Genomic DNA, 20,659 nt, shown 5'->3' on the forward strand with positions numbered 1-20,659 from the left:
AAGAAATTGTGAGATATCCCCACAATGGGATACTAATCAACAGTAAAAAAAAAAAAAAAAAAGGAAAGGAACTCGGATAAATGAAACAACATGAATGAACCTCAAAGCCAAAAACTGCATACTGTATGAGTCCATTCACACAGAATTCTAGAAAATGCTAACAATCTGGAGGGATGAGGGAAGACAGAGGAATGAATTAGAAAGGGGCACAAAGATACTTTGTGGGCCATGGGACAGTCTTCACTGTGGTGTTGGTGAAGGTGCAGTGATGGTCATCAATCCTGATCAAAGTATATGCTTTAAATATGCGTGGTTTACTGTACTCCCATATGCCTCAACAAAGTTGTTTTCTGTAAGTACAAAAAAGGAACTCTATGGATCTGAGAATTTGCACAACTTACTAGTAGAAGTGGAACAAGAATTGTAGGCATTAGTTTTCCAGGCAGCATCTGTCAACAGCATGCCACTTCCTCTTCCCCGGCCACCATCAATCCCCCCACACACCCGAGACTACCCCTCTAAAGAGAAGGCTGCCCCTGGGGACTCAGATGCCCGCTCACACAGACAGTCTCAAGCTTCTTCATCCCCTAGTGAGCTCTCCGCTAGTTCCAAACATAAGACCCCTTGTGTGATGGCTGCCTCTTGGCAGGCGTGGCGCACGCCTGCCGGGAGGTGCTGACAGCTGCCCCAGCCCAGCCAGAGGACACCACTTCACCAGAGGAGGAACAAGACACTGCTTTCTCCCCAGAAGGAAATCACTTGCAGATGTTCAAATCCCAGGTTACACCAACATCAGAAGGTACAAACAAACCACAAGCCTATCCGTGGAGGAGAGAACACCCAATTTCAAAAGGAATGTCCGGCTCCAGGGAAAAGGAAAGCCGCTGTTTAATCTTTTCCATGTGAGCAGGACAAGGATGCCCCCAAAATTCAGACGTGTTCACACTTTTTGACTACTCTGGCCATCACAATCTCCTTCATCCGAATACGTAATTATGTTCTCTACCATACCATACAGCTGTACAGTCCTTACCTTACATACACACACTCTCTCACACACACACACCCACACACACACACACACTCTCTCTCAATGTCTGGGTACCACATCTCTCGGCTGGAGGAATGGTATGTGACAGGCCTCTGTAAGTAAATGTTGGGTCTTATTACTGCCTCACATGCTACACGTTTCAGTTTGAAGATGTACGTATTGCATTCCCAGAAAGAGCACCATAAGGATGAGAGCTGTCTGCTGGTTCTCCTGACAACCCCGCAGCCCCTCTGACATCACGCCCAGCCTGCAGGAGACCTAGTGAGTTCTATCCTGGCAGCTCCCTGCACACACAGCACAGCATCACTGAAAGCAGCCCCTACAGAACGAGACCAGATGCCTGTCTCCCTGGTGGGAGGCTGGTGAAAAACATTTTTTTTTTTACAAGTTTGGGAATTCTCTAATGTCCAAGGCTGAGTTAGCATTTTGAGACTAGAGAATTAGCCCCACCTTCAGAACTGGTATGATCAGTTTCTGAAGATCCAAATTAGCTGCACAACCTTAAGGCAAAACCAGCCTCCTTCCATAGCACACAGTCTTCATAGCATGGAATCTTCCATAGCACAGAATGAGATGAAGGACCTGCACAGTATGGCCCCAGTGAGGGGGGTGGGGAAGCTTGATTTAAATTTCTTTAACTTCACTAATATGCAAAAAATAAGTCACCAGGGTCAGACCTGATACCACTACAACTATCAATACATTACAATTTTGCTCATGGATTCGGCCAACCCTTACTGAACACCAAGTGTCCGTGCCAGACACTGCTGGGTCCCAGGAGTAAAGAAGTGACAAAACAGACACTGCCTTATCCTCATGGAACTTACAATCTTGAGATATTTACATAAATTCACAATTTTTTTTTAAAGTCTGTTTTGGATTCAAAGTAACATTTTTGGCAAAATCACAAGCCCACATCACGGGGTGTGAATATAAATCAGCACAGATGACCCTTGTGTGTGGCTCTGGGTACCTCTCCTTATTTTATAATCATACTTGGCATCGCTGACCTCTACCACTGGCCATGTGTGTCCTTGGAATGTCAAGGCACAGTTCACGTTCTCACACAAACAAGAGCAGGGGTGCAGGGGTCGGGGGGCTGACCTCTCGCCACCGGGCTCCAGCACTGCTGGAGATGTACACGTTTGTCTTGCTTGCCAAGTTCTTTCCTACCGAACCTAAGAGGCAAGAAGAGTAATTATTTTTAATGTCACGAATACGTCAGATAATCACCTTGCTCAATCAGAAATTCTGAGTCATCTAGCAACTAAGGTGTCTCAGAACCACGAGCAGCCAGTACTGCCCTAGGTGGCGGTGGTCACTGTGTATTTAGCTGCACATAAGCCAACAGCTCAACCCGTCAGAGAGAACAGGCAAAGCCAACTTACCGGTGGCGATGATGAGACCGGGCGCCGACTCCTTGGACAGGATGGGCATCCTTCGGAGCTGGAGGCTGAGCAGCTGGCTGAGCCGCTGGGCCAGATGTAGGGAGCAGCCCTGGGAGAGCTACAGGACACAAGTTTAAGCGCCGTCAATACACGATATGACACAGAGGTCTTCCTCTAAACTCTTAGGCCTCCTGGGCCCACAATGCAGTTGGCACAGAGGAAGGAGATCTGGCCCAAAGGAGACCAGAGCCACAGCCCAGCTCTCCCCACAACCACCCCCTCCACTGCCCCCCCGGTGGACGTGATCATCTGAACCACATAAACGCCTCTTGTGGAAGAAAAGAGAAAACTCCTAAAAAAAAATTCCTTCTGAGACTCTCAGAGAATACCAATTAGAAATCAGTGCCATATATAAAATAGATAACCTATAAGGACCTACTTACTGTATAGCATGGGTAACTATATGCAATATCTTATAATTACCTATGATAGAAAAGAATCTGTACACCTGAAACTAACACCACATGGTAAATCAACTATGTTTCAGTAAAAATTAAGAAAAAAAAGAAAAAAGAAATCAGTGCCAAACTCAAGTAGACAGGAAAGCTATCACTCTCTCCATGTTACACAGAGGTTCTCTCAAGTGACTCACAACTTGGGAGAAATGAAATGATTTCATGGTACTTATTTTCTAAGTCAGTGGAGATGTATTTCAAATATGATTTAAGCAACTCTGTCAGAAGAAAAACTAAGAATCAGAAGTCAGTAAGTCTCATTGATAAGCTCCCAGGTGTACACCATATGAGATATAAACACCAAAAGAGCCACATGAAACTTTTTTTAGTCTGCATTTGTACAAAAAGTCTTCAGGTGTCCTCTGCAGGACTTCAAGTTATTCAAACTGGAATCCACCACTTTTGTTCAGATTTTAATAGTCCTGCAAACAAGGCCTTTTGCTATAGGGTCATGCCTGACTCTCCTGGCAGAAAGGGACCATCAAATGTGACTTAGCCTCGTCCAGTGTTCTAGATAGGGTGTCTCCATGTGTGCTTATGTTACAGGTAAACACGGACATGACCTGCTAGATACACTTATTTTTATAACAAAAGGATCTAACAATTATCCGTCTTGCTAGCATCAAAGTTTAGCAAATGAAAACTGGAGTAACTTAGGTTGAGTTTCAAAGAAATATCTGCCAACTCACCTTTTCTGTCAGCACCTAAAATCAGAAGCAGAAACTAACTGTTGTACAGTTCATAAATAAACCGAGCAGTCAAGGAAATAAGCAGCTCGCTTTTAACAGTACTATACCTTTTATTTAACCGAGCTTTGGACCCCTACTGCATGCTCCACAACACCCCTCCCCGACCTACACCCTGCAGGGAAGCAACACCTAGGTGTTTATCTGCACCTACTTATAACCTGCCTCTCTCCAAAGCTAGACTCGATGTGTAAGTCCAGACCTGTTGCCAAATAGGGAAGAAAAATCAAGAAGTACATTCTAGAACAAGAGTCTCCAAAATAATTTTCTCAAGGACCGCGGATACAGCATACAAGAGAGAGAATATATTTAACCATGGACAAATGAAATTCAAAAATCCAAAAGACCAGGTAATTGTCTAACTAGAATGTTACAGTTTCTCCAAAAATGAGTACTACTGTTTTTTTCCAAGTTCCTTCTGCTTGCCTACTTTACACACCCTAGATTTCCTAGAGAAAAGAAGAAGGAGGTGTGAGGTGTCACATAAAGCCAGGGACCACAATCACAGACTTCTCTCCCAGGGAAAAGGAAGGAGTTGCTTAGGCGAATGGGAACACTGAATGGCACCAAATAACACAATTTAGTATCATGAGCTTTTCAGATGAAGCCACAGGTAGGGAAAATTGTAGAATCCTAAATTACATTCAGGGAGGAATTTTAAAAGATGTTCCCCAGAGATAATAACTTACAGCACAGGTCCCCAAACCTTCTTGGTTCCCAGCACAACTGGTGTCTCGGTAATTTTTTTTATAACAGCCTCAGCTCAGAAGAAATACCAATGTTTGTTTTTTAACATAGATAAGTCCAAACAACTTAATAAGTGTACATCCTAATAACTTAGCAGCAGTTTGAAATAACAGTGTGTGTGTATAAATTGAAAGGAAACATAAAACTTTTATTTCATTCTTAAACAACCAAAATTACTTAATAATAGGATATAGACACCTGCTGGGCACTGCACAGCTTCTTAAACTTTGGAATCTAATCAGATACCACAACCAACATTTCCTGTGCCAACCTGATTTTCTTACTTGCTTTTTATCACATCAACTGCCAAAAATCCAGCTTCACAAAGTATGTCATCAAAAGACATATAGCATGAGCTAATGTTGAAACTGTGAACTAACTCAAGACCGTAATTTACATGGTGACTAGCAGATGTCAAGTATCATGGGTTTTCCCTTAAAAACTTAAAATATCCCATGGCGCCCCTGTGGTTCATTATGGCACCCCAAGGTATCTTGGTGCAGAGTCTGGGAACTGTTAAGAGTAGAACTACAGTTAAAAGTGTGTATTAACAATGCAAGCAAGGACTTCCCTGGTGGCCAAGTGGTTAAGAATCCACCTGCCAATGCAGGGGACAGGGGTTGGATCCCTGCTCCAGGAAGATCACACATACCGCAGAGCAACTAAGCCCGTGCGCCACAACTATTGAGCCCATGTGCCACAACTACTGAAGATTGAGCGCCTAGCACCTGTGCTCCGTCTGCAACAAGAAAAGCAACTGCAATGAGAAGCCTGTGCACCACGAAGAAGAGTAGCCCGCTCGCTGCAACTAGAGAAAGCCTGCGCACAGCAACGAAGACCCAACGCAGCCAAAAAATAAAAGTAACTAAATAAATTTATTTTTTAAAAAAACAAAAAACAATGCAAGCAAGGGTAAAGCATCTATACCTCACAATTGATTTTCTCTCCATATCCCGTGAAGGCTGGGGCCTGAAGGAATTCCCAGGTGCCCCCTTTGTCAAAGGTGATGACTGATCTCATGTTCTCCTCATTCATGGAACCGTTAATCAGGGTAGCAATGTAGACTCCCTGCAAGCCCTCCACGCGGTGGAAGTCAGCAAAGGGCTCGTTTGCAAAATACCTACATGAAGAGAAAGTAAACAGCTGTGAGCCTGAATTCATTATTTGCTTGGTATGTTCTTATTTTACATAACGTGAAATTTAACCATTCTAAAGTACACAATTCAGTGACATTAAGTACCTCCCCAATGCTACACAACCATCATCACTATGTAGTCCCAGAACGTTTTCATCATCCCAAAGAGAAACCGTGTACCCACTGGCAGTCACGCCCCACTCTCCATTCCCATCCCAGATGTTGGCAACCACTGCTCAGTTTTCTGTCACTACGATGTGCCTATTCTAGACTTTTCATATAAGTGGAATTATACAATATGTGGCCTTTTGTATCTGGTTACTTTCTCTTAGCATAATGTTTTCAAGGTTCATCCATGCTGTATCAGTACTTCATTCCTTCTTATGGCTGAATAATCTGCCTTTTTTAAAAAGTCATGTTTTTTTAACTTTGAGGGCCAAGATGTTCATCTCATCAATTACTCCTCACACGAGCTTCAGAATGATGAATACGACACAGAAAAGTTGATGTCAGAGTCACATTTATTTCTTAACTAATGAAAACTGACCCCAAGTCCTCCAGTGAGCCCTGACAAAGAGGAAACATTAAACCAAACTCACCAGATACTAATTATAGTGCTGGCCTATTCACAATAGCCAAGACATGGAAACAACCTAAATGTCCATTAACAAATGAATGGATAAAGATGTGGTATATATACACAATAGAATACTACCCAGCCATAAGAAAAAAAAAAGAAATGCCATTTGCAGCAACATGAATGGACCTAGAGGTTATCATACTAAGTGAAATAAGTCAGAAAGAGAATGACGAATACCTATGATATCACTTACATGTGGAATCTAACATATAACACAAATGAACCTATCTATGAAACAGAAACACACAGACATAAAGAACAGACTTGTGGTTGCCATGGGGGAAATGGCATGGAGGAGAGAAGGACTGGGAGTTTGGGGTTAGCAGATGCAAACTAGTATATATAGAATGCATAAACAATAAGGTTCTACTGTATAGCATAGGGAACTATATTTAATATCCTGTAGTAAACCATAATGGAACTGTATGTTAAAAAGAATATCTATATATGTATAACTGAATCACTTTGCTGTACAGTAGAAATGAACACAACATTGTAAATCAACTATACTTCAATTTAAAAATTTATGTATAGTGCTGGGGCTTACAATTTAACCCAATATGTAGGAATACAGCTAAGGGGTTACACTGTCCAGATACAACTAATTAGCCAACACCCTGTTCAAACAGAAGCCCACAGGGTTTGTCAGGGAGCAAAGCAGAACCCCTTCCCAAAGACGCAGCATATCCAACAAAGATAGCTCTGGAGACCCTGAGGTTATGCTTACCAACAGTGAAGCAGAGAAGACCTTCCCTGGCCTTAACTGCCAGCCCAGATACTGCAGTTTCCCTAGGAAGCTAACATGGTACACACACTACAAACAGAAGAGATCTCTGAGAAAGGGTAGCCATGGGTCCCACGTGGCTTATAAACCTGGAAGCGTGTCCTTCATTTGGAGGGTTCTGAGCCACCGGGCTTTGTAAACAAGCACAGACCTGCACTTTCCCGTTATCTGTCATACACATCTCGAGCTGGATGACTGGCCACCTCAGACAGAAAGAAGCCCACAGAAGTGGCAGGGCCACCGCAGCCTGAGAGACGGAGCAAGGTCCTCCAGAAACCACTGGCGCTGAGACCACACGTTCTGTCGTGTGGCCTCCTTAGGTCTCTTTCAGTTGTTTCTCAGTTGCATCCTTAGGAATGGGCCCCAGGTCTGTTCCCCACTGCCTTCCATCCGCCCCGACTCTCCTACTTGCAATCCTAGCAACATGAGGTCCACCATCCTCAGCCGTATTGGTTTCTTTCAATTTATCTGGGAGGCCTGAGCTTCATTTCGAGGAGCCCTGTTTCTTTTCCTGGTCTTTCTCCTGGCATTTTATCTTTTCGATCCAAGCAGAAGCCTGCCTTCTGTACCTCCTACACTCCTCCGCCTCCGGGCCCCCACCCATCCTGTCATCTCCCCCTCTGATGCCTCGTGCCCTACAACCATCTGACTCACCCAAGCATCTCCCGCTGACAGTCCGTTTTCTTCCCTTTTCTCTCACAGGCTCTCACCACTTGCTTCTCCTCACCAGGCAGGTCACCAGATCCCCCTCGGTCACCCTCAGCACAGAATCGACTGGGTCTGCCTCAAGATGGGCCCGCCGCCTCTCCTGTCCCAGGTCTGTCCCTCCATCTAGATGCTACCTCCACTTGGCACATCTCACCAAGGTCAGGGTCACCCCTGGTAAGAATTCCTTCTCCAGGTCTCTAAGTAATGAGATCCAGGTCCTCGGCACCACACTTTCCCACTGGGCTCAAAGAATAGCTGGTTTTATTTGGTGTGGTTTTCTTTTTCTTTTTTAAGTTAGGCCAGCCTGCCCACATAATCTGCACATTCCCCCTGCTCCTACGTCACTGAGCTGAGATGGAGACGCAGATGCCAAAGGTCATTCACAAGAGCACATCTGAACAGCTCCAGTCCCAAGAGAAAAAGCTGAAGAAAACAAAATAAGAAGGCTGAGGAGGATGTCAGTCTACGAATCTTGACATAAATCTATTTTCACTTTCCTAACTGGGCCGAGTACGCAGGTAGGGTGCGGGCTGGGGGGGGCGGGGGAGGTGTACATTTGTAACGCATAAGGGGCCATCCCTCTGGGCACCATGGCCATATGGCCGTGGCACTGAGGCTCCCGTTTCCCGGGGATCCGCTCTCTGCAGCCTCGGGCTCCTGCGCTGCCCTGCCACCTGCACCCTGAACAGCTGACCAATGCAGAAGTCGAGGAAACCTTGGCCAAGCTGTGACTTACCCACCCTGTAGCCAGAGGCTCTCAAAGGGGCAAAACAAAGAGTTGGCAAAAGGCCAAAGAGCGGGTGGTTCATGATTTTAGTTATTAAAAAGTAAGGAGCCTATTACCCTTACAAAGGAAAGAAGTACTGACACGCGTTGCACATGGATAAACCTTGAAGACATTAGTTACACAAAGTGAACCAGACAAAAAGTCAGACACAGAGGTCAGGTGCTGTGGCATGAGTCCATTTGTATGAAATAGCCAGAAAAGGCAAAATCCATAGAGACAGAAAGTACCTGGTGGTTGCCAGGGGCTGGGGGAGGGGAGAGTGGACAGAAACTGCTGACCGGGTAAGGGGTTTTCTTTGGGGGAAAATGCAAATGTAAGTGTCTGGGAATTAGATAAAGCTGGTGGTTGCACAACACTGTGAATGTGCTATGTGCCATGAATTGTTTACTTTAAAATGGGTAAGTTTATGTTATGAGAATTTCACTTCAATAAATCATTAAAAAAAAAAAAAAGCCACAGAAGCAAGCCCAAAGGGGCGGTGATTGAGCAAACCAGAACAACCTGAGGATGAATCAACGGCAGGAATGGTTTATAACACATTATTAGACACTGAATAATAACCTGTGAGTCTAAACTGGGGGAAAAAAGTGAGGAGACAAAGATGACAGTACCTCCGTAGGAGAAGAAACAGGCTGTGGAAAGGCATATCGGAGACCATGCAGAAAGTTCTCCACTTGGGTATCTAACAGGCCTCTCCAAACCACAACTGTTGATCTTTTCCCCACACCTGCACCTCGCCCAGCCCTCCCCCACGGTCTGAAACCATCACTGTACCAGCTACTCTGGCCAAACAGTGGTGGGCCCCTGACTCCTCCTTCTCTCATACCCCATGCCAATCCATCAGCAAGTCCAGCAGGAAATGGTCAGAATTTGACCATTTCCAGCACCTCCACTGCTACCACCCCCGGTCCAGCCAAACTCAATCTCCACGACCAACAGCTTTCCACAACCAGCCAATATAGAGTAACACCCCCGTAACCCTCTGTCCTCTTATCTCACTTTGTTTTTCTTCTCAGCACTCACCATTATCAGCAGATCACCTATTTGTTTATATTCTTTCCCCAATCAGAACAAAAGCTCCGTAGAACGGGGCCTCGTTCTGAGTTTTCCTTGCAAGATACGCTATTTCATGGCTGTGCATGCAATACCACCGGCACCGAGCAGCAGCACATTTGCTGAATGAACGGATGACTGAATGAAGTGGCAACATGAAGAGGGTCAGTGGGCAGCAGGGACATGCCCTCTGACCTGCTGGTCACGGCCTTAAGGCCAGACCTCACGGCAGACCAGTCAGCTCCACCATATGGCTCTTCCCAAAAGCAGAGAGTAATCTTAATCATAGTCAGGCACACACAAGTCTGCTCTGTCACACGACAAATGAGAGTCAATGGCCTCGTGGCACTAATGGATCACAGTGCCACCCACAGATTCATGGCATCCACCCGTCCCGAACCCCAGACTCCTCCATGGCCCAGAGGATGCCAGTTACTGCAGGGCCACTCCAGGCATGTGATTTACTGATAATGGATCAATGATGCTGGTGTCTTTCCACAGACACCACAGAACGATACCTTGCAATTACTGAAAAAAAGAGCAATGATGTCAATTAACCAGAGTCACGTGGACGCAGGACCTGGTGGCCACATATACCAGCTAGCCCAGAGTCGATGATATTTTGCAAGTGCTCTTTCCCACTGGCTCTGAGACCACAAAACCAGGTAACCGAATGAAGGGAACCCAAAGGAGTGGCTGACACCGTGGCGGTGACCCTAAGTGTCCCCTAGGGCAGCGGTGCTTCGTCTCTGCAACACATACACATCACCTGGGGAGCTTTTTAAAATCCGCATGTGCTCATCACACCCCAAACCAGATAAAATATAATTTCCAGGAAGGTGAGCCAGGCATCACTGGGGTTTCTGAAACCACCCCCCCAAGCCCAGGTGAGACCAAATGTGCATCTAATGTTGAAAACCACCCAACGAGAGGTCGTGCCAGGGTGAGAAAGCAGGGACGGCCTCCTGGTGTCCTTACCTCACCAAGGTGTCACTTCCTGCCCCTGCGGGGCTGTAATAGAGCACGTTCTCCAAGGACAGCGAGAACTTCAGTCCCTCTGCCTCTGAGATGTACAGGTTGGTGCGGTTGTTACTGTGACTGACACACACAAACACCTGGTCCTCGGAGGCATCTGCGATGTAATATTCCTTTGGCATCCGGAGTCAAAAAAGACACAAGTCAAAAAACCGCATATGCCCTGTGGACTGTCCCAGTGCACACTGAATCAATGACTTCCAAATGTCCCAGTGAGGAGTGTGGGCTCAGAGCCCACAAAAAGCCTCTCCATCTTGGGAAAGAAGCTTGGCCAACTGTCTCTTTGGAGACCCTGAGACTGCTCTGTGGCTGGAGCAGGCCCCTTAATGGCACATAGGGCACAAAATAAGAATGAGTCCTGAACTCCAAAAATGACCCAGAAATTGCTTTTAGTTAATAACGTCTCCCTATCATTAGTACAAAGTACAATACGGGTTAATGTGCATTTCCTTCCCTCTCCTCTTCTCTAAGGTGACTACAGGAAAGCGGAACCCAGAGAAAGCAAAGAACCGACAAGCGTATTCTCCATCACATCCTCCTCTGAGCTACTAACCTTCCATCACACCAACTCCTGGCATCAAGGCCTTCAAATGCCACCTCCTCCCCATGGTCACTTCTCTGATGACTCAGCTCACACTGACCTTCCCTATCACTCTCTACGTTCTAACACATCCTGCACAGTCAAGCCTTTGACTGTATGTGGTTTCTTCCTCTGCTCTGCTCCCAGGCTCTCCAGCCCATCTGTTTCTAAAAGGGTGAGACTCAAATCCTATCCCCTTCTGGAACCTCACCATCTGTGAGCAACACAGCAGGTACTTAATAAATAACTACTGCTGTCACTAAGCTCCCATTCCTCCAGCACTGGCACACTGAGCCCATTGACTCTGGCTCCAAAGCTCTCAGCCAATCCTTCTCCACTTAAAGCAAATTAAGGCTCCCATTCAGCTCCCCTTCAAAAAGTGAAGAGGGAAAAAAACAGACCAAGATGCCCAAAGCATAATGGTTCTCTCTTGAGACCAATCTAGAAAGTGACTTCAGGGAGCCTCCATTAAGTATCCACCCCCCATCACCCTCCCTCTGACCTCTGCATGAGGACAACAGCCCTCCTTCCCACCCCTGCACAGACCCCACTCACATTAATAGGATGTCTTGTGACAAACTGGGCTGCTCTCATGGGCTTCCGGCCAAAGGAGACCCAGAGCTGAACAGAGGACGGCTGCGGAATGTCAAAGAGATGCTGCCAAGGAAGAGGAGAAAAAAAAAATCAACTGTACCATATTATAGCCACTCAAAAGATGCGAAAAAGTAAACAGAAAAGTCAGACCCCTCTGATTCTGCTAAAAATACAAAATAGAGAGTGTGACTGCAAATGCACATTTTTGCAATGTTTGCTGTCACTGGGCAGTTTGGGCTATACCACTTTATCCTAGATACCTGGTATGCAATAGATAATAAATACTCCATATACTACATGAAGAAGAAGGACGATGGTATGATGGGAGAACTTGAGCTTGGAGGCGGCGTGGGGTGGGGGGTGGCGCAGAGGTTGCCAAAGCTTAAGTAGAGCACAACAGGGAGAGGACTGTGTGATGGACTGAGGTCAGCCACACACCTGATCTGCATACAGAACATACCCTCTTCCCCTTTCTACTCCTATTTGCAGCTCCCAAGGATCCCTAGTCACAGGGCTTTAATTTTTACTTAGGGTTGAGGGACTTTTCATTGATTCTGTTTTTCAGTCTTCTAATACATCTCATTGATTAAGGTCTTTTGCTAGACTATGTTTTCTTTGGTAGAGTACACAGAACTCCACGTGATGCTGACCACACATGTGATGCGCTCCACATTGCATTTGAGAGACTAAACCACAGCTGGAAGCTTGAAAATGTGTATAAAAGCACTAGATTCGGAGCTAGCTCTAAATTTCTCATGGTCTCAGTTTATCTATGAAGTGAAAAGCTGATTTGAATCAGGACTTTGGGTATGGGTTTAAGTGATCCAGGAACCCCAGAAATATATATGCAAATTTTCTGTGTAGATGCACTCCCTCATTTTGCTAGGGAGGGGTATATACATCTTAACAGGTTCTCAAAAAGGTCAATGATTCAAAAAAGGATAAGAAACACTGCAAAGGCTCTATATGGCTTTTTTCAGCTCTATGAGTCTGACTGAGAACCGAAGGCAAATACTGCACATCTACAAGGACAGATAGGGAGGCCCATCCTCGTGTGGACATCCTCGCAAACACGACTATCATCCAACTGATCAGAACGCCGGAATCCCCAGCCAGAAGGGGTGAGTTTGGCTTCACTTATCCTTAGCTATGTTGCTACTATTTACTATAGGTTTTAAATTCCTGTGGAGTATGGAAGATGCCGATTTCTCTTAACTGTAATATAACAACTACTAAATACCCTATGCTCATGTAGGTCCAATAAATACTGTGAAGAGCAAATGGATGAACATGAAGTTATTTTCTATTCATCTGAGCAGCAGAATGTGTACACACACACACACACACGTTTTTGCCGAGCCACCACTGAACACTGGTTAAAAGTAGTCTGTTTTAAAGAACTAGGTAGAAAAGTATAGAAGACTGCCTTTCCAAAATGGCACCCTAAAAACCACATAATAGCTTGTCCTCAGTATGGGGCTGTAGAAATGATGGATGGACTAAAAATACAAAATGTATCACCTGAATGAGAAAAGAGTTCCCAGCAAAATTGCTATGTATAAATTCCGAAAGCCCTCCTTAAGTCAATAAAGTTTTATAGCTATGTATAAAGGTCAGACGGTTTGTCTGAGTCACCCGGTATAAATCCTTATGAATATATATGAATACACAGATATCAGTGACACACATTTTTTTATGCTTTATGTTTTTTCACTACTTCCTCCTGCAGTTGTACCTGAGAAAGGAGCCGTTTTTCTCAGTTACACTCAGGCCCATCATTAGTTAAGCATTCTTAATGATGGCTGCTGGGAGGGCTGAGAATTCAGAACGGAGAGCAAGGCATAAATGCAAAAATCACAGAAAACTAAAGTCATGAAAAACCTCTGAACACATCCATCCCACTTCCTTCCGAGAGTTATTCCTAAATCTGGTAATTAGGTTCACGCCTAATACATTCGTAGACGAGTTATTGTAATATTTTACTACCACCAAGAAAAGTATTAACAATGAAACTGTGGCACCCTGTTGATTATAAGATGTATTTCTTAATAAACCATGGGTCTTTGTTGATTTCCTCTACCATTATTATAAAAGTAAAACACACTCATGAAAAACATCCCACAGTACAGACAGGTATAAGGTCAAATGCAGAAGATCTGTTTCCGCTCTGCTCCCGAGTGCCCACTGGTAACAGACTCTGGGCCATTCCTTCAGAAATGTCCTGTGCAATCACCTATGAGCATATTCAGATAGCAACAGACACTGCTACACTTACCCCAACATCCATTAATCCCTTTCATCCTTGGCAAAAGGATGTTGATGGCCACCAGAGCAAAAGACTACGGCTCTCCTCCTTCTGTACAACTCTGTGTGGTCATGTGACCGAGTACCAGTCAATGAGATGTAAACAGACTCTTCTGTTGGGTTTCAAGGAAAGCTGCTTAAAGGGACTGAATCAGCCGGGAGGACTCCTATTTTGGTCTGTCTGTCTGTCCTTATTCTTCCTAACTCCAGTAGACTTGAAGGCTAGTATAAGTGTCGTGGACTATGAGGGAACCTTTTGAATGGAAATCATTCGTCTGGATGGTAGAATAGCAAGATAGAGGCCTGGATCCCCAATAACAACAGGGCACCAAAATGCCAGCCCTAGATTGCCTATTACCTCCAGGCAGCATTGATGAGGGAAAAATAAACCTCCACCTTGGCTAAGCTGCTTTTATTTCTAGTCTGCTAGGCAAACACAATGCTATATTGATATATCCAAATTTCTTTTTCACATACAAATTAGATCATGATAGAAATATTGTGCAACTCAACATTTTCATGAACAGAGTATTGTTCTACAGTTAAATTTTTTCTATCAACAGTATCTTTTTTTTTTTTTAGATTTATTTTACTATTATTTTCGGGGGAGAGGCTGCGTTGGGTCTTTGTTGCTGTGCATGGGCTTTCTCCAGTTGTGGCAAGCGGGGGCTACTCTTTGTTGTGGTAAAAGGGTTTCTCATTGCAGTGGCTTCTCTTGTTGCAGAGCACGGGCTCTAGGTATGTAGGCTTCAGTAGTTGCGGCATGTGGGTTCAGTAGTTGTGGCTCTAGAGCGCAGGCTCAGTAATTGTGGCACATGGGCTTAGCTGCTCCGCAGCATGTGGGATCTTCCTAGACCAGGGATCCACCTATGTCCCCTCCATTGGCAGATGGATTCTTCACCACTGCACCACCAGAGGAGCCCAACAGTGTATCTTGGACACCTTTGATTCAACAGCTATTAATGGCCATTTAGGTTACTTCCAGAAGCACTCTTCATTGAGCATACTTCTATGTATTACCTTTTTCACAGCTATGTAAGAATATTCGTAGGATGCATTCTCAGAATTCCTAAGTCAAATTTTCCATTTTTGATCAACAGTATAAATGGACTTCCTGAAAGGCTATTCCATTAATACATCTACCAGCACAAATATCTTCATCAACAACTTGGAATTATTTAAATGTTTTCATTTGCACCAATATTACAGGGTCTGAGAATTTAAAGTAAGATTTTTTTTTCATTTGGTATTTTCATTTCTAAGTAAAAAATAAATTAATATAACAATCAGAATAATCTGAATTTCAGAGAGCGAGTTTACATTTATGCTTGAGATGATGCCAATAGCAAAATGAAATGGGAGGGCAGGAGAAAAGAGCAAAAGGAACTAAATACATGACATATCCTTGCCAAGTGAAGGCCAAAGATGTCACAGTGAGCTATTTAACTGAAAGTTTCACAGAGAAAACTGGTGTGAGAAATGAGGGACCCACGGCATGAAGGGGACAAAGACATCGCTTCAGAAGCACCTGGGCTGTAATATTCATTTCCACCTTCTCCCCTGAAGCACTAACAAAGTTTCCGCAAAATATCATCCACATTCATGTTGTTTAGACCCAATTTATGGATAAGATGATATATCTGGGATTTGCTTTAAAACAGTCCAGGAAAAAAAAAAAAGTAGTACATAGACAGCTGAAAAGAGATTGGCAAACACAGATACTATTGAGACTGAATGAAGGCACAAGGGGAGGTCATAGCAGTACAAACTGCTCTTTTATGGAGATATGAAAATGTCCATAATAAAAAGTTTGTGAAGTTAATTGAAAGCACTTCTGGAATGGCACAGTAAGGAACTCTAAAAACCCACTTATTCTTGAAAAAGAACAAGAACACTGACAAAAATTCTCAAAATCAACTTTTTCAGAATCCTGAAAATTATACAAAAGCTTGCAAAAACTTAAGGAGCATTTATTCAAGACAACGACTGAAGTCAGGCAAGAACAGCTAACGTGGTGATGCTTTAACTTGTCCTAACCCCATCCCTTTTCTCTCTAGCTCTGTGGTAGCCTGGGAAACCTACAGCTTCACAACTACAGTAGCTGTGAAAACCAGCAGCCAAGCAGCCCAGGAGAGGACAGAACAGGTTTGGAGCTTCCCAAATGCCCCACAGCCAGAGGACTGTCAGATGTGATCTGCCTGGTAACTCACTTGAAAGCTGCATTCTCAGGTCTTCTCTTTATATAACCTGACTCAGCTCACTGCACACACAGACCTATGTCAGGGCATTTATGGGGAACGGTGACAAGTGGCAAATGTTTTAACACCACAGCTGCCAGAGAAATATTATCACTTGGAGATGCAAAAGATGAACTAAAAAATATAAAAGGAAAAATAGGGGGAAAAGATATCCACAAGAGGCTTTGATAAGCTCTGAAATATTCCAAGGAATTTACAAGGTCACACACATAAGGGCTGTGCTATGCTCAGGAAAGAACCAAAAGGGTCTAATCCCTCACATTCATCTAATAACCTTGAGTCTCTACACAAACAAGAAGCGAAGCCTAAGGCAGAGTTGTGAAGGCACAGAAGGCATGCTCCCAACACACGCTCAGGGGCCCTCAGCACAGGCTGCCAGACAAGGGCTCAAAGCACTTAAGGAAATCTCTGTTCAAGCACTAGCTGACCACTACTGGTCAGTACTTCAGCAGCCATACCCAAGGAAGGATGCAAACTTTACAAAATTAATGTAGGAAGCTCACAAAACCAAAAAAAGGCAACAAAAATACCAACAAAAGGCAACAACAGAAAACCCTGGGAAGGGGTTACTCTGATATGAGGAGTTGCCACGTTACATCACTTTAAATGTCTGGTTTCCCACCAAAAAAAAACGGCAAGCAAACAGCAAAGTATGTCCCATACATACATACACACACACACGCACAACACACACAATAGTCAATAGAAACTTGTTCCTGAGGAAAGCCAGATATGGGACATACTGGCCAAGAAATTTAAATCCCCTATCCTAAATATACTCAAAGAACTAAAGGAAATTATGTCTCAAGAATTAAAAAGGAAAGTATGAGAACACTGTCTCACCGAATAGAGGACATCTATAAAGAAACAAAAATTATTTTTTTTGAAAAAGGAAACAAATAGAAATTCTTGAGTTGAAAAGTACAGTAACTCAAAACAAACATTCACTAGAGAAGTTCACCCAGAGATTTGACCTGGCAGGAGAAAGCAGCAGGGAACATAAGACTACATTGATCCTGATGAGCTCAGCTTCAACACTGATGAAACAAAAAATATGACACTGCGAAAGACAACAGTGACCAAAGGTCACGATTCCCTTCACATAAAATGTCCAGAACATGGACTTCCCTGGTGGCGCAGTGGTTAAGAATCTGCCTGCCAATGCAGGGGACACCGGTTTGATCCCTGGTCCAGGAAGATCCCACGTGCCGTGGAGCAACTAGGCCCGTGAGTCACAACTACTGAGCCCCTGTGCTGCAACTACTGAAGCCCAAGAGCACCTAGCGCCTGTGCTCTGCAACAAGAGAAACCACTGCAATGAGAAGCCTGCGCACCTCAACAAAGAGTAGCCCCCACTTGCTGCAACTAGAGAAAGCCCGTGTGCAGCAATGAAGATCCAACGCAGACAATAAATAAATAAACAGATAAATAAATAAATTTTTTAAAAAATGTCCAGAATAGGAGAATAATGCAGAAAGTAGATTCCTGGTTGCCAGGGGCCTGGAGGAGAGACGAGTGCGCAGTACTGCTAATGTGTATGAAGTTTCCTTTGCGGGTGCCAACAACGTTCTGGATTTAGACAGTGGTGAGCATTACGTGACCTTGTGAATACACTAAAAAAAACCTTTGAATTGTGCACCTTACAAAGGTGAATCTTATGCTATATGAATTATATCTCAATACTAGTGTTATAAAAAATTAATTTTAAGCGTATTGGTATTATAGTTTTATTTTTAATCTGTAAATACATTTGAGCTTTGTTGTTGTATATGAGTTATAAGCAGTAAGTGCCTAAAGCTAGGTCTATGTTTGAATATATTTCAGCGATGTCATAATTAAAATAATTTGTCAGTAGTCAGATTTTGGTCAGTTATCCGAAAAGTCACATCCCAGTTGTGGTCAGCTAACCTCTTGTGTAGAAGCCCACAGTTCTGAGGCAATAACTAAGTTTTTCCATTATCTCTATTAGCTATTAGGGACTTTAAATTAGCAGAATGATGGTTAGAAATTGATTTCCAATAGTGAAATTAGTGGTTGGTCGGTCAGAATACTGAAAGTACAAATGAGTTCTCTCAAGAAATCTAAGGCATGCAAGGTATCTGAATTAGCCATAATATTTTTTTTTTTTTTTGAGAAAGTAGTAAGGATGTTTATTGTCAAAACAAGTAAGAGATATAAGCACAACAGAAGACACAAATAAATTAATTGTCCTGATCCTTTTAGACTCCAGGACGTCTCTGTGGGAAGGTCAGCTCAGCTCCTTGTGTAGACACCATACTGTCCAAAGCAAGAGAGAGCAGGAATTTGAGACAGTGTTCAAGACAATGATTGAACAAGTACACAGTGAGGAGAAATGAGAAGGTTGTTTCCCTAGTTCCTTTCCTCAGTGAGGTACATGTTTATAAAGGTATGAGGCTCATTTGGGGGGGAAATGATTGCATACAGAAAATTTTTTAATTCTTCCACCTCCCAGGAAAAAATTTTTCAGGCCCTGTCCTGAACAAGAAAATCAAAATAGGGTGACACTAGTTTCACGTGAACCTCAAGACTATACTTGAACTGCTGCCGCCACCTTCATTAAAAAAGTTTAACACCTGTTTATCTATACCAGACCAGTACACTAAATTTTCTCCCTTAGGAAGTTTTCAACCAAATGGGAGTTAAATTAATCTCACTTTAAAGTGCAACAAAGGATATGTAAGACTAGTGTTTCTTCTGTGTCACACCAAAGAGAAGCATCCCTCCAGCAGCACTGGCCCAAGAGGTACTACAGTAAGAACTGGCTGCAGGACAAAGTGGTCCATGAGGCCTACCAGAAAGCAAGGAGACTCCAGTTTCAGCACAAAACCAAGGGGGATCCCTGCCATGGCTGGCTCTTAACTGTACCCAGATCTCAGACAGACCTTGGGTCCCCCTAACCGACAAGGCTGGAGCACAGAGTGCCAGCACAGCCAAGAGGGCCAAAGTCGTCTAACCTAGTCTGTGAACGCCTCCACGCGTGATCTGCCCGTGTGCACACGGACAGTGGTAAAGGAATCAAGGAGCCTTGGGTCTGGAACAACACAAACATTATTTACCTAGTGAGCAACGATCAGAGTTCCTGGCTGGGGTGAATGATACAAGAGTAGGTAATGAGGTCCCCATACGCCACTGCCAAGGTTCAGTCTAGCTTTAAATGAAAACACAAAAGGGCTTCTTCCACACAAGCAAAAGTTTTGCACTAATGTTTCTCAAAAACCAATTATGTCTCCAGCTCTAGCCTCAGTGTGAGAGATTTTTAAAAAAAGACAAAACTTTTCCTATGTCAGAGCCAAGGTAAAGAGGGGCTGGGCCCAAGACACCCTGTACCCAGAGTCCCTGGAATAGCCAGAGCTCTAGAAGCCAGTGGGTGTGAGGACATTCAGGTCCCGGGGTTTGAGGCTGTGGGCCCGCGGCGGCTGTTTCTTCCCTTCCATCACTGGGATGTCCATCTTGGGCGGCTTGAACGTTGCCGGATCCTCGGCCATTCAGGTGGCCTGCGCGCGAATCAGTTCCATTGGAGAAGGCTTCTGCGCTCCTTTGTAGGCCTGGACGGCAAAACCTCCTGAATCAGACTTCTGGAGAGATCTTGGTCCAAAGAGGCTCCATTTATCTGCCGAGCCTCTGTCTTTATCCCCGCTTCCAGAATCCATGGTGCTAAGATTGGGGCCAGGTAAGGCTGTGGAAGAACCAGAAGTGAACCAGCCTCGGGGCTTCTGCTTAGGGGAAGAGTGGGGGCAGCTGCTTGGGGTGGACTGGGTGGAGGCCGGCTGCTTCTCCTGTTATCTCTCCACTCTGGAGCTTTAGTTTTTGTGGTCAGAGAACTCATGATGACATGGGTAGCTTTCGCCTTCACCACGGGGACCTTGTCCGCACTGTCAGTGGCCGATGGTGGGGGTGGGGCACGGGAGGAGACACTGGCCTCTCCTTCCTCCACCAGGCACTTCTGGTTGTCTCGAAGCCATTGAAAGACTGGGATCCAGGTGCTTTTTCTATACAGAATTCGGAGCTGAGTCCCTGCCACCAGAGTGCAATGATGTGACGATTATGCTGACAGACAGATATTAATGAGGAACATTGTCCAGCTGCTGGAAATTAGCAAAGCTGCTCGGGAAGAGTCCATCTATTCCAGAGGTTCTGTTATTCCCCCGCCGCGGAGCTGCCTGCGGCCCGAGCTCCAGCACTAGAGAGGCTCCAAGGACCCACGTCTCTCGAGAGGCTGTGGCGCATTCGGGACCCAAGCCATGGTGTGAGCGGCACTGTGCCCGTGGCGACACAGAAGACCCCAGGCACCAAAAAGGGAGGGACCGCTAGCC

General features: G+C 44.5%; 1 protein-coding gene and 1 pseudogene across 3 annotated transcripts in view; both read right to left on the reverse strand.

Annotated features, from left to right (window-relative positions):
- The window catches only part of SORL1 (sortilin related receptor 1), a 162,717-nt gene that overhangs the window by 101,109 nt on the left and 40,949 nt on the right, over positions 1 to 20,659 (reverse strand). For all 3 annotated transcript variants that reach the window (XM_057748986.1, XM_057748987.1, XM_057748988.1), the window contains exons 7-11: positions 11,725 to 11,826; positions 10,533 to 10,702; positions 5,375 to 5,567; positions 2,440 to 2,557; positions 2,156 to 2,229 (exon numbers count right to left, since the gene is read on the reverse strand). In XM_057748986.1, coding sequence (XP_057604969.1) covers positions 2,156 to 2,229; positions 2,440 to 2,557; positions 5,375 to 5,567; positions 10,533 to 10,702; positions 11,725 to 11,826 — 657 coding nt within the window. The remainder of the gene's footprint in view (positions 1 to 2,155; positions 2,230 to 2,439; positions 2,558 to 5,374; positions 5,568 to 10,532; positions 10,703 to 11,724; positions 11,827 to 20,659) is intronic.
- On the reverse strand, positions 19,325 to 20,573 carry LOC130860586 (putative monooxygenase p33MONOX; annotated as a pseudogene).

The sequence above is a fragment of the Hippopotamus amphibius genome, chromosome 9, assembly GCF_030028045.1.
Source record: "Hippopotamus amphibius kiboko isolate mHipAmp2 chromosome 9, mHipAmp2.hap2, whole genome shotgun sequence".
NCBI classification, from domain to species: Eukaryota; Metazoa; Chordata; class Mammalia; order Artiodactyla; family Hippopotamidae; genus Hippopotamus; species Hippopotamus amphibius.